This window comes from Balaenoptera borealis (genome assembly GCF_965194805.1).
Source record: "Balaenoptera borealis genome assembly, chromosome: 10".
NCBI lineage: Eukaryota > Metazoa > Chordata > Mammalia > Artiodactyla > Balaenopteridae > Balaenoptera > Balaenoptera borealis.
The window spans coordinates 26,796,634-26,808,901 of NC_138874.1; the positions used below are offsets into that span (position 1 = coordinate 26,796,634).

Below are 12,268 nucleotides of genomic sequence, written 5' to 3' on the forward strand. Positions count from 1 at the left end.
TGTTCCTATTACCATTTTCTGAATTGTTTTGGGTTTGTTTTTGTAGGTCCTTTTCTTCTCTTGTATTTCCTGCTTAGAGAAGTTCCTTTAGCATTTGTTGTAGTGCTGGTCTGGTGGTGCTGAATTCTCTTACCTTTTGCTTGTCCATAAAGCTTTTGATTTCTCTGTCAAATCTGAATGAAGTCCTTGCTGGGTAGAGTATTCTTGGTTGTAGGTTCTTTCCTTTCATCACTTTAAATATATCGTACCACTCCCTTCTGGCTTACAGAGTTTCTGCTGAGTAGTCAGCTGTTAGCCTTATGGGAGTTCCCTTGTATGTTATTTGTCATTTTTCCATTGTTGCTTTTAATAATTTTTCTTTGTCTTTAGTTTTTGTCAATTTGATTACTATGTGTCTCGGTGTGTTTCTCCTTGGATTTATCCTGCCCGGGACTCTCTGCACTTCTAGGACTTGGGTGGCTATTTCCTTTCCCCTGTTAGGGAAGTTTTCGACTATAATCTCTTCAGATATTTTCTCGGGTCCTTTCTCTCTCTCTTCTCCTTCTGGGACTCCTATAATGCGAATGTTGGTGTGTTTAATGTTGTCCCAGAGGTCTCTTAGGCTGTCTTCATTTCTTTTCATTCTTTTTTCTTTATTCTGCTCCATGGCAGTGATTCCCACCATTCTGTCTTCCAGGTCACTTATCCGTTCTTCTGCCTCAGTTACTCTGCTATTGATTCCTTCAAGTGTATTTTTCAGTTCAGTTATTGTAGTATTTATCTCTGGTTTTTGTTCTTTAACTTTTCTAGGTCTTTGTTAAACATTTCTCGCATCTTCTTGATCCTTGCCTCCATTCTTTTTCCAAGGTCCTGGATCATCTTCACTATCATTATTCTGAATTCTTTTCCTGGAAGGTTGCCTATCTCCACTTCATTTAGTTGTTTTTCTGGGGTTTTATCTTGTTGCTTCATCTGGGACATAGTACTCTGTCTTTTAATTTTGTCTTTCTGTGAATGTGGTTTTCATTCTGCGAGCTGCAGAATTGTAGTTCTTCTTGCTTCTGAGAGCAAATGTTCTATACATGTCTCTTTTCCCAGTAATTAGTGTGGATGGCTGATATTTTATGTGTAATTACTCTCAAAGTATGGTACTGATGTGTTTTTAGGCTTGCTAACAGTGACTTGATCTTTCATTGATATAGCTTGGGGGGAAAAACCAAGTTTGGGTTTTACTTAATCTTTATTTCAACTTGAATTAGTATCCAGGATTTTATCGTAGTTTTCATATTTTGTTTATTGTAGGCTCATGCAACACTTCTAGGTTTGGCAAATATGGAAACTCGTTACTTTGCAAAGAAAAAAACCCTTCTTGGCTTGAGTAAATTGGCTGCATTAGCTTCAGGCTTTTCAGAAGATACACTGCAAGGAAAAATTGAAGGTAAAATACAGTATTTGAACAAGAAGACATACAAATCAGTCATACTGTCAATGTATTCTTAGAATGTGCTCTTGTTATCATTTAATGGGGTCCATTAGAAACAGGAGCCATCTCCTTTGCGAGGAGTGCTTTCTATTCGGTGTCCTTAGGCAATTACTCAGTTACATAATTAGGATTCTCTTTTTATGCAAAAGTAATTTGTGCCTTAAATAAGAATTCCTAAAGAGTAAATTCAAATGACTTGAACAGAGTACTCTGATTACACCCCTAGTGACTCATATGCTACGAACAAACTGCAAAGAAACTTGACGTTTACTCAGTGGGTTTGCTGTAGGTGGTGATAATTCTGTAGTGGTGGTCTGCTGTAGGTGGTGGTTTGGGAGATTCTTCCTCATTCTTTTATTTTTAAACGCTAATAGTGCCTCTTGTTCTAGAGAAGTGTGTATATGTTCTGCAAGGCTGGCTGGTAGTCTGAAAGGGGAACTGTATTTTAACCTGGCCGCCAGAGTTAGATCATGTTAATCAAAATATCTTAACACAAGGCTTTATTATTTCTGGTTCCCCCCCCACTTCTGGTCATCACTTTGCATTTTGATCACTTCTTCTTAGCTTTTGCTTTCTTAGCACAATGAGAATATTTTCAGGTCTCGTAATTTCCTACAGACTATCATCACAGTGTATCTAATTGAAGGGAGTAGATTTTTTTAAGAGATAACTTTCTATTGGTTATACAAATTTAATTATGGAAATTAGTAAAGTATAGAAAAAACAACAACAAAAAAATAAATCGTCTATAATCCCACTGCCCTAGAGATAATTACTGTTACTTTTTTAATCCTCCCAGTCTGTTTTCTTAGGTATGGAAATTGCACAAAACAGTTTTGTTTAATTTTTACAAGCTTGGGATCATGTGGAATGATGCCAGTATTTGAATGAGCATATCTGTGATTTAGTCACTCCATTTTGCTGTAACTGCTGTTAGCAAACAGTTCTGCGTCCTTTTTTCCTGCAGCCCAGCTCATTCTCATGGGTGAAGCCAGGTAATGAGAGTTTATGCAAATCAAAAGCCCCGTCACCCTATCATATGGCGATAAATAAACATTGCTGGGTAATAGGTCTGGTGCACAGTCCTCTGTCTTGTGTTTTTCCTGGCATGTACTCATGGTGGCTTTTAAGTAGATCATTTCCCTTAGTGAATGAAATTATACTAGAAACTCTGGTAAAGTAAAAAGTAGTACTTTACAGAGTAACCTTGAAATGGACTGAGAGACCTCAGATCTGGGGGACTTGTGCTTCTGAAATCCATCTGCTCTACAGTCGCTTCAGTCGGTAGGTTTGTTTTCTTAGCTCTTCTCTCCCCTCCTAATACTTCTGCTTGCTGTGATAATCCATATGACTTGGATCAAACCCTGAATATTTGTAACATAATTAGGAATCAAGAATAAGCAGAATTAATAACATTCTAGGATCACTGAATAGTGATGGGATTACCTTTAGAGCTGTTCCTTTTCTTTTTAAATTCAGATTTGTTTATGACAGAGCAAAAGTGAATGTTCACCCCTCCTCCTGTGTTGCCTTCTAGAAATGGCTGAGCAGGAGCGCTTTCTGCTGCACCAGGAGACCCTGCCTGAACAGCTGCTGGGCGAGAAACAGCTGAGTCTCAGTGCAATGCCGGTACTGACTGCACCGCAGCTCATTGGCGTATGTGCTTTTCAAATCCCTGCACCATTTCTTAGTCTCAGAACAACCTCAGTGTTTCCTGGACCACGTAGTACAGGTCCTCAGAGGAGTCATCTTTCCATTTCCTATTTTCCTGGTCACTTTCCCCTGGAGTCAGGTGTCAGAAGCTGCTTAGGAGCAGGGTGCCAGTTAGCAGAAAGCAGTGGGTCAGCCTCTGCCCCCCATAGCTCTCTGCCTGTTCCTCAAGACGCTTATCCAGGTGACCAGAAGAAATTACTTCCATTGTGCTTTTCTAGTACAGGACACATATGTACCATGAGACATAGTTCAGGCTCTTCAAAAAAAATGGTTTTAGGAACTGGATTTGCATAGCCTCTAAGTGCCATCATCACCATTTTCCTCTGCAACATAGCACATTCCTGAGGACATAGCTAGATTAGGGGCTGCAACCCAGAAAAGGTAATTTTGTTGCTGTGCACACTTAATAGCCTTAATACTGCTTCTCTCTTTTCCTTTCAAGAAAGCATTTCAAATGCAAAAGCGGTGTCATAGGATCACCTTGAATTGCCCTAATTATGTTACTAAGAAAGCAGACAATTCAAAAACTTCAGTATTTTAGTCATTATTAGTAACAGATTTCCTATCATTGAGCTCACAGCAGCCTCTCCTGATAGAGCACATTTAATTTAAAAATCTAAGGGGCTGTTGCCTCTTAAGACTCACCATTATTTTATATATTGGTAAGAAGGAAAAAGTTGTCCAACTTTACCTTGATACTGAATCAATTGTAATACTACATTCCAATTTCAGGGATGTTAACATTGTGGGGAAAAAAGGTTCAGAAACAGTGAAATAAAATATTGTTTTCAAGTGTTGTAAGACAATGACAACAAGTAGATAGCTTTTCTTCTGAAATGGTTTGAGTATTGTCTTTGCTGTTAAAGGATTATGTGCAGTATTTTAAAATGAAATTTGTTATAAATAGTTTTTGGAAAAAGAAGATAGGAAAAATTCAAATTGATATTGTTAATAAGGCAAGCATTTTTCTGATTATAAAATTACGGGACATTTATGATCATATAGTCAGCTGTGATCTAACCAACCAGGGATAACCATTGGTAACATGTTGGTGTGTTTTGTTATCTCTTAAGTAAACTGTAGACCAACTGCATGCTTTCTCATAGGTCTCAATTTTTATAACTATTGAAAGGGCAACATTTCAAAAGCATTATAGCCAGCTTTAAAAATGCAAGGGCAGCTGTTTATTACAGAGCATGCTCGAAAGAGTACTGAAATGTATACTATCTTGAACTTATGAATATAAATTTACTGGCATTTTAAAAGTATATATACCAAGTTATACAAGTTAGTTACTGTGAATGAACATAGGTGTGTTTTAAAAGACAGTTTGCTGTGAGGTAGATGGAGTATAATTTCCAAACGTGTTGCTGTTCTTTGCTATAAAGATCCCTACAGACGTGATGACTTCTCTGTAAATCTCTCCAGTCTTGGTTATATGATGAGTTAAATTAATTCTTTACCTTATTTTAACTTGCCATAGCTGTATATCTGTGAAGAAAACAGAAGAGCTAACGAGTATGATTTCAAGAAAGCTTTGGACTTGCTTGAATATATTGATGAGGTGAGTTAAATCACTTGATGATCTCAGGCAAGGATCACAGTTTGTGTATGGTTTTCTGTAGAACTGAGTACATCTTGAAAATGTCTTAATTTTAAAAGACTCTCAAAAAATTAAAAGACTTTCTGGTTCAGCTACCCATAACTCTTGGAATACGTATAGCTCTTTAGAAAAGCTGTCAAGAGATCTCACCTCTTGATAATTCTCACACATTTCCAGGTGTCTTTTTCCCTGCACAAATAAAAAATGTTGCTTTTCAAGGTCCTGACATATTTTTTCTCTTTCATTTATTGAGTCGTTGTTAGTTTCTCAAACTGATATGCTGCTTGTCAATTTATTCTTCATAGTATTCACCCTAAGAGAAGCTGTTTCTCAGCCTTCTTTGAATAAAAAGATTATAATGATAATTCTGTAGGGTAAGTAGTCGGCCCTACAAATTGAAAGTAGTTTGGTAGATTATAAAGACAATAATATGTGGGCTTTTATGTTACTCTGTTTAAAATCTTGACTCTCTCAAGCTTCTTGATAAAATCAGATTGTCTCAGAATAATTGGAAACAAATTCACACAAAGTTCTTAATAGTTTTACTCTTCTGAGTAGTATTAACGTCCCAAAGAAAGGGAAATTTTTTAAAATTATAAATTAAAGCATAATAATATTTATGCAGAATTAGGAGTTGATATAACTCAAATTTAAGCATGTATTTTTTAAAATCAGGACTTAATGAGGATTTTTTTGTTTTGCTGTGAAGGAGGAAGATATAAATATAAATGATCTAAAACTGGAAATCCTTTGCAAAGCTCTTCAGAGAGATAAGTAAGTTCCCATAGTGTGAATATAAGACATTGTTTTGGAAAAGGACTCTTTAGGAAGATTATGATACCATACACATCAAATCGTTTTGTAACCTAATTGTATTGTAACGTGTATTATAAAAATGTTAATGGTTTCATTAGCAATCCTAATTTTTTTTATTCAATAATTAAGGAATAGCTTAAGGACTTGGGACCACTGGTATTATAATTCTCTACTTTTGCTTTTAAATTTTACACTGTCAGTTTGCACAGAAATGTGTATGTTCCTTATTTTCACAGAAGTTGGGCCAGTTCTGCCAAGAAAGACTTGAGGCTACATTTTTTTTTTTTTTTAAATAAGAAGTTAGTACGGTTTGAGAATCAGTACCCTCTTCTAAGTTATTGCGACGTCTTTTTCACTGTAACCTCCCTGCAGAGGAGGATTTCTGTCCACTGGAACGGTTGTGTTAAGATTCAGTGGCAAAGAGAGACAGAATAATCAGCTGTAGAGATGGATTTTCCCCAGGGAAAGAATTTTAAAGAGAGCATGACTTGAGTGCTAAAAGCCTTCTCTACTCAGTTTTCCTTTTTGCTGTCGCTTTGAGAACTTGCAGTGGAACTATTTTTACTAAAGCATTTCTTCCTCTAATCACTCCCAGATAGTTAAAATTGTTGTCAAATTTGGTCTTGGAGGTCATCCTCTGAAGCATCTAGCTCTGCCTGTTGGGTTCTCCTTCCCAATCATAAAAAATGTATTATGTCATTTGACTGGAATTCCTTGTCTTGGCTTCCTGATTAAACACTTCAAGGTATCATGAGGGATATAGCCATTGATTACTACAAAACAGTGGTTCTGTGGATTTGTATTTCAGTAGTAGATAATCTCAACTAGATAAAGAAAACTTTTTAGGTCACACCAGACACTAGTTGCCATTTTACTTTTATGAGAAACAGAATATAACATTTTTTAACTATCGCCTGTGCTCTGAAGGGTCATACTTTGGGGTCGTTACTAGGTTGTTACTTATAGAATTTTCTTGGGAAAGATACCTCACTACTTGGTTTTGACATCGAATACATGCTGGTTATACTGGGCGAATAGCTACCTGAGTATAGCATCTCATATCTAATAGAGAAACTCTGGGTATATCCAACATTTAAAGCTCCTTTATTTAAATAGTTTTCAACAGTATCACAAAACTCAAGATTCTTCACCCCCTACAAACATCAAAACAAATCCACAATAGCAAACAAGTCATTTGTTTCAGATTATGGCCACAGTTTCATTTTCTCCTCACAGTGATTTTGTTTTCTAGCTGGTCCAGTTCAGATGGTAAAGATGATCCAATTGAAGTATCTAAAGACAGTATATTTGTGAAAATCTTACAGAAACTTTTAAAAGATGGTAAGTGGTTTGTTCATGTTGGAAATTAGTGTCACTCCTCAGTTTTAGAATCTTAGAATAATGGGGATTTGCCTAGGTGTCAAATGCCAGGGGGTTAAAATTAAACGGTATCATACTTAGAATTAGAGAAATTTGTTTAAAATAAAGGGAGGGCTCTTTCCTCCCCTACACGTTGGGGAGCTGTGTCATGGTGGAGTTGCCATCTGCTTGGCCACTTAACTCTTGTGAAGATTGAAAACCTAAAATGTGACTTTTTTGGTATATCCCGTACTGAACTGGCCATACCATGCTTGAGAGCAAACTACAAACTGTTTTATCAATCCATTTTGGACATTAATACTATAAAATTAGTTTTAAGAACAAAATAAGGGACTTCCCTGGCGGTCCAGTGGTTAAGACTTCGCCTTCCAATGCAGGGGGTGCGGGTTCAATTCCTGGTTGGGGAGCTAATATCCCACATGTTTCAGGGCCAAAAAACCAAAACATAAAACAGAAGCAATATTGTAACAAATTCAATAAGGACTTTAAAAATGGTCCACGTCAAAAAAAAAAAAAAAAAAAGAACAAAATAAAAGGAGACAGGAAGGGAGTATGTTTCGTATATGTTTTGTACCTAAGACAGTGAGCAAAATTCCATTTGCTGATCGAGGTGCAAGTAAGTAAAGAAGCGTTTATGGTTAAATGTTTATTATGAAGGGAGAAGATGAATTAGAGGGTACTTAACTTTTACTTTCATATAACTGGAGCTTAATATATGGAGAAAGACTAGAGGTGAGAGATTTTCCACATTTTATACATAAAGACAAGTGTGGCTCATTTGTTGTAGAATTATTAAATCAAAATATATGATGATAATCCAGGCAGTGTGCAAAATAGGCTAACCTAGTGTTTACCAGTCTTTTCAGATATAAGGACACTCTCTTTAATACCAGCTGGAAAAAAGTACACAATGACAAAAAACTACAGTAAATTCAACAGCCCTTCTAAATGGATGTGGATTTTATTCATGATGCTGACATTTACACACATTCAGAAATTTCTGTACATATATCTGCAAGACACATTATTTAATCTACATAAGACATGCCCAGCCCAGTGCCTGGTACATAGTAGTTACCCAACAAACATTTGTTCTTTGAATGCCTAGAATTATTTTACAGATTCATAGCCCCAGTTCTTCTGTAATAGATTCCACTCTGCAGTCCTCTGCTTGAGAATCACTGGCTTAACCGAAATGACGGGGGCCTCAGAGAAGCACTGTGGAGCTCACCATACCAGCCAATATGCTGAGGTGAAGGAGCAGCAAACCCTCGGTATTTACATGCCGGAAGTTCGCTCTGGATAGAGCTGTCGACCTCAGCATTGACCTGGATGTTTACTTAGGAAAAATGAATACTTGACTACCCCGCATTGACAGTAGATTTACTGAATGCTTTTCTTCTCAAAGATGAATAAATAACAAAGGGAATTAAGCCTTTTCATTGTCAAAAAAATAAAAATAAAAAATTAAATAATGAAGGGGTATAGCAAAAGAAAATATCTTTTGCTTAAAAATACTTGAAATTCAGACAGAGTTAAAATATATCTACTAGGCTTTCTCTTTTCTAGATTTGGAATTGAAGAAATAACTGGATATGGTTGATTTCTCTGTGCTGTTGAAGAGATTCATTCGGACCCAAATCTGATGCTTTCCATGAAGTTAGTTCTTGTAAAGGTGCCACTGAACCGAATTGTGGCTAATTAAGTATTTGGTGCTATTTAAAGTTCACTTTTCAGTTTTTGCTATTTTTAGATTATAAATCATAGATGAAAAACAGAAATAGAAACCTATAATTTTACAAAAAGAATTATTAAATTTTGACCAAAGGACAAAAACAAGTGGAAACTATTATATATAAATTATAATATGTAATGATATAATATATAATACATATAATATATATTAATAACATACATTTATAATATTATACATATATTATAAAACCAAGCCAAAGACATTTATTTTTGGAACCTTTTTAATAATATGGCTTCCATGTACAAGAGTAAATGTTTTTAAAGGGCAGATTCTGAAGGTAGATATAGATAGCTTCACATTATATTTCATAGACTTGGGCAGCCCAACAATCACTTCAGCCTGTGGAATGAATTCAGCCTGCAGATATATTTAAATTACCCACCTGGAGCTTTTCAGTTTTTACATGTTATTAAAGTACATTATACATACAGAAAAAAAATGCATGTCATTGCACGGAGTTTAACATTTTTCCTAATTAGTCTCTGGCATTTAATAGTTGAGAAGAGTTCTTACAAAAGTCTTGTTTTCTGACTTGTCTTAAAAGTCAAAAGATTTGCCTACACCAGACTGAAATATTTACCTGGCAGCTGGCAGCTGGAGCTGATGAGCACTGCCCGCTTTGAAAGGGGCGCTGGTCCTAAGTTTACCAAAACCCCTAGGCCCTCTTCCTCATGGTACCTGCCAGGGCTTTGCAGGCGTTTGAGTTTTTTTGACTCCTGCTCTAAAGAAAAATAAACCATCAAATATTATGTCTAACAGAAGGCATGCATTATAAAAATAGAAGTTAAATAAGATGGTTTTTTTTAAGAGAATTAATCTTTAGGAAATTAATGTGATATTTTCACAAGTGTAATGCTGTTTTACAGAGAAAAAGTCTCTATTGAAAGTGTGTTAATTGTAATAAATGATATATAAATATTGCAGATTTAGTCTCATAACACTTGTTATGAGATTTTTTATTGTATAATAATTAAGTATCAAAAATGGTGCTAGGCACTTAGATGGTATTAAAAATAAACAGTATTTGATTTTGAGAACCTTACGATAATGTAACAAACTATAAAATATTGCCTTATTAATTTAAAATGTTTCCTCCAGTTCTCTTTATTTATCAAATGAGAAAAATCATACATACTGTTTTGTGACTACACAGATGCTCATTGGCTTTCCAGCTCAATAGAGGACTGACTGATGAGGACATGGTTCTTCCCCCTCTCCAGTCGTAGAGAGAAACTGTAATACGTTTGGCGACACTGTAGATAGCTTTCACGGCAGTGTTTCTACTAAATTATTTTCCTGAATAGGAGAATATTGTTTGAAATACTTGTTTTCTTTTTTTTTAATTTTTAAACAATTAAATAAACTTGAAATACAAAATAAAGTTGATCAACTTCAAGGAAAATACATATTACCAAAGTTGACTCTAGAAAATAATTTTTAAAAAATTAAGCAGACCACCGCAATGAAGAGTGGCCCCAGCTTGCCGCAACTGGAGAAAGCCCTCGCACAGGAACTAAGACCCAACACAGCCATAAATAAATAAATAAATAAATAAATAAAAATTAAAAAATAAAAAATTAAGCAGACCAATCACCCCAGGAAAAAAACATTAAAAACCTGTTCTCAAATAAGCACCTCTGCAGTGAAGCATTTCTAGAGTGTGGGAAGACCACCCATCCAAGCAAAACAGTGGATCTTTGATCTGGGGGACAGATAAATGTCTGAACGTCTTTTAAGAAGACATGGTATAACTTGTCTTCCTTAATAATTCAGATTCCTGTCTTTCAAATTTTACAGCTGGATTATAAGCAATCTTTCACTGATACCTTCTACCTCTCACTATATAGCTGCTTAGAATGCTGTTTGCTTGGGCTTGAAATACTTATTTTCAAGTGATTATTAGTTTAAAACTTCCACACTGAAGGAATGGCTTAAGCTGTGGAGAAAAATGAAAGTATTTCAGATTGTATTAAAGACTTTAAATAGAGTGGCTGTTTGGACCACTAGGGGGAAGAACAGTCACGCAGCCCCTGCTAAGTAAAGAATGTCATATTCTCAGGCCTGCGAGTATGCTTGGCAGATGGGAAGGAATTTAGAACAGAGTATTTCCCAAGAGCAGAGTGACATTATATTTTAAATAGAAGCACAGGTGCTTTTATCATCAGTCATCTCAATTCATTTGAGAGTTATGTGAAAAAAAAAAAAAACGTTCTGTGTTTGTGTTTATAGGCATTCAGCTCAGTGAGTACCTGCCAGAGGTGAAGGACCTGCTGCAAGCAGACCAGCTGGGAAGTTTGAAGTCCAATCCTTACTTTGAGTTTGTTTTAAAAGCTAATTATGAATACTATGTCCAGGGACAAATGTGATTTTGCTAAAAATGGTCATTGTTCCTGAAAATTTGTCTGAGTGTGTCCTTATAAAAATTTTAGACCTTAAACATCTAGAAGTTTGTACAGTTTTATAACATGTATTTCTGAATTTTTTATACTTTATTTGGAAGCTACTACAAAATAGTTGTATGACTGTAGTTTTAGTTTTCGGTTACATGATATTTTTTTCTTCCTCTTTTCCATCTGAAGTTTATCTGTGGTTTTCATACTTGCTACCCTTCCTTTTTATCTCACTCCATCCAGGGTCCTGGTTCTGGCTACGTGTATGCACGGATCACTTCTAGGCTTCAGCTTCTATAACTCTAAAAATGGCAAGATTGCACTAAGTTGTCTCTGAAATTGCTGTAACTCTGGATGTTATGTACTGGATGGTGTCTGGAATATTTGGCATCTATTTTGGTTAGGTCTGGGGGAAAATATCTAGTGGGATAAATGTCAAAATTTGCTAACTTATGAAACTAAAAGACAAAGTGGGCCTAATTCATTGTGAGCTTGATAACTGATTACTTCATTGGGAAAAATGTCAGATTTGTCTACATAAATAATAGAGTATTAATAAAAGTATTTTGGTGAATAAAACATATTTATGTGGCTTTCTAATCTATCTATAAGTTACCATATAATAGGTTATAACCTGTCAGTATGGGGATTCAGTCAGGTTTATGCATTTTCAGGATGATTTACACTGAATTCCATCTTTACCACAGTCTGTCTAGCTAATCTAAGGTGTGTGTAATGCTAGAAACCTTTATAGGTTTTCTTAATATGGCAGCTGATTTAACTGAAAAGTAGTTGTCTCAAAGGTTTGTCCTGACCAATGTTGTCACTCAGTTTTTGTTGGGCTTTAAATAAAGACGGAGTTGCTGGCATATTCAGGCTTTGGCCCAGTTGAATCCTCACTAAACAACTTGCTCCAACAGCTGAAAAGGTCAGGAGTTAAATATGGTGAAGAGAGTCCGGTTCCCGGCTTCACGAAGTGCAGCTCTCGCGCCCTGTCCCCTGCAGGCTTCAGATCCCGCCTCTGAGCGTGTGTGGAAGGATGGGTTCATGGAGGAGCTGCTGTCGGCAGTCACCAGAGGAAGGAAATGGGCATCCCGGCCTCTGTCTGCAACACGGGTGCTGGGACAGCGTGGGTCGCAGTTAGGAAT

The 12,268-nt window shown here is 36.0% G+C and overlaps 1 protein-coding gene across 2 annotated transcripts in view; it reads left to right on the top strand.

Moving 5' to 3' along the window:
• The window catches only part of NUP133 (nucleoporin 133), a 53,036-nt gene extending 41,045 nt beyond the window's left edge, over positions 1–11,991 (top strand). Inside the window, exons 21-26 of one of the 2 annotated variants that reach the window (XM_082407062.1) lie at positions 1,282–1,417; positions 3,000–3,091; positions 4,659–4,739; positions 5,488–5,552; positions 6,847–6,935; positions 10,960–11,991. In XM_082407062.1, coding sequence (XP_082263188.1) covers positions 1,282–1,417; positions 3,000–3,091; positions 4,659–4,739; positions 5,488–5,552; positions 6,847–6,935; positions 10,960–11,096 — 600 coding nt within the window. In that variant the 3' untranslated portion in view covers positions 11,097–11,991. Of the gene's footprint in view, positions 1–1,281; positions 1,418–2,999; positions 3,119–4,658; positions 4,740–5,487; positions 5,553–6,846; positions 6,936–10,959 lie in introns of both variants that reach the window. The other variant, XM_082407061.1, reaches the window with a different exon arrangement.
• The last annotated feature ends 277 nt before the right edge of the window (positions 11,992–12,268 follow it).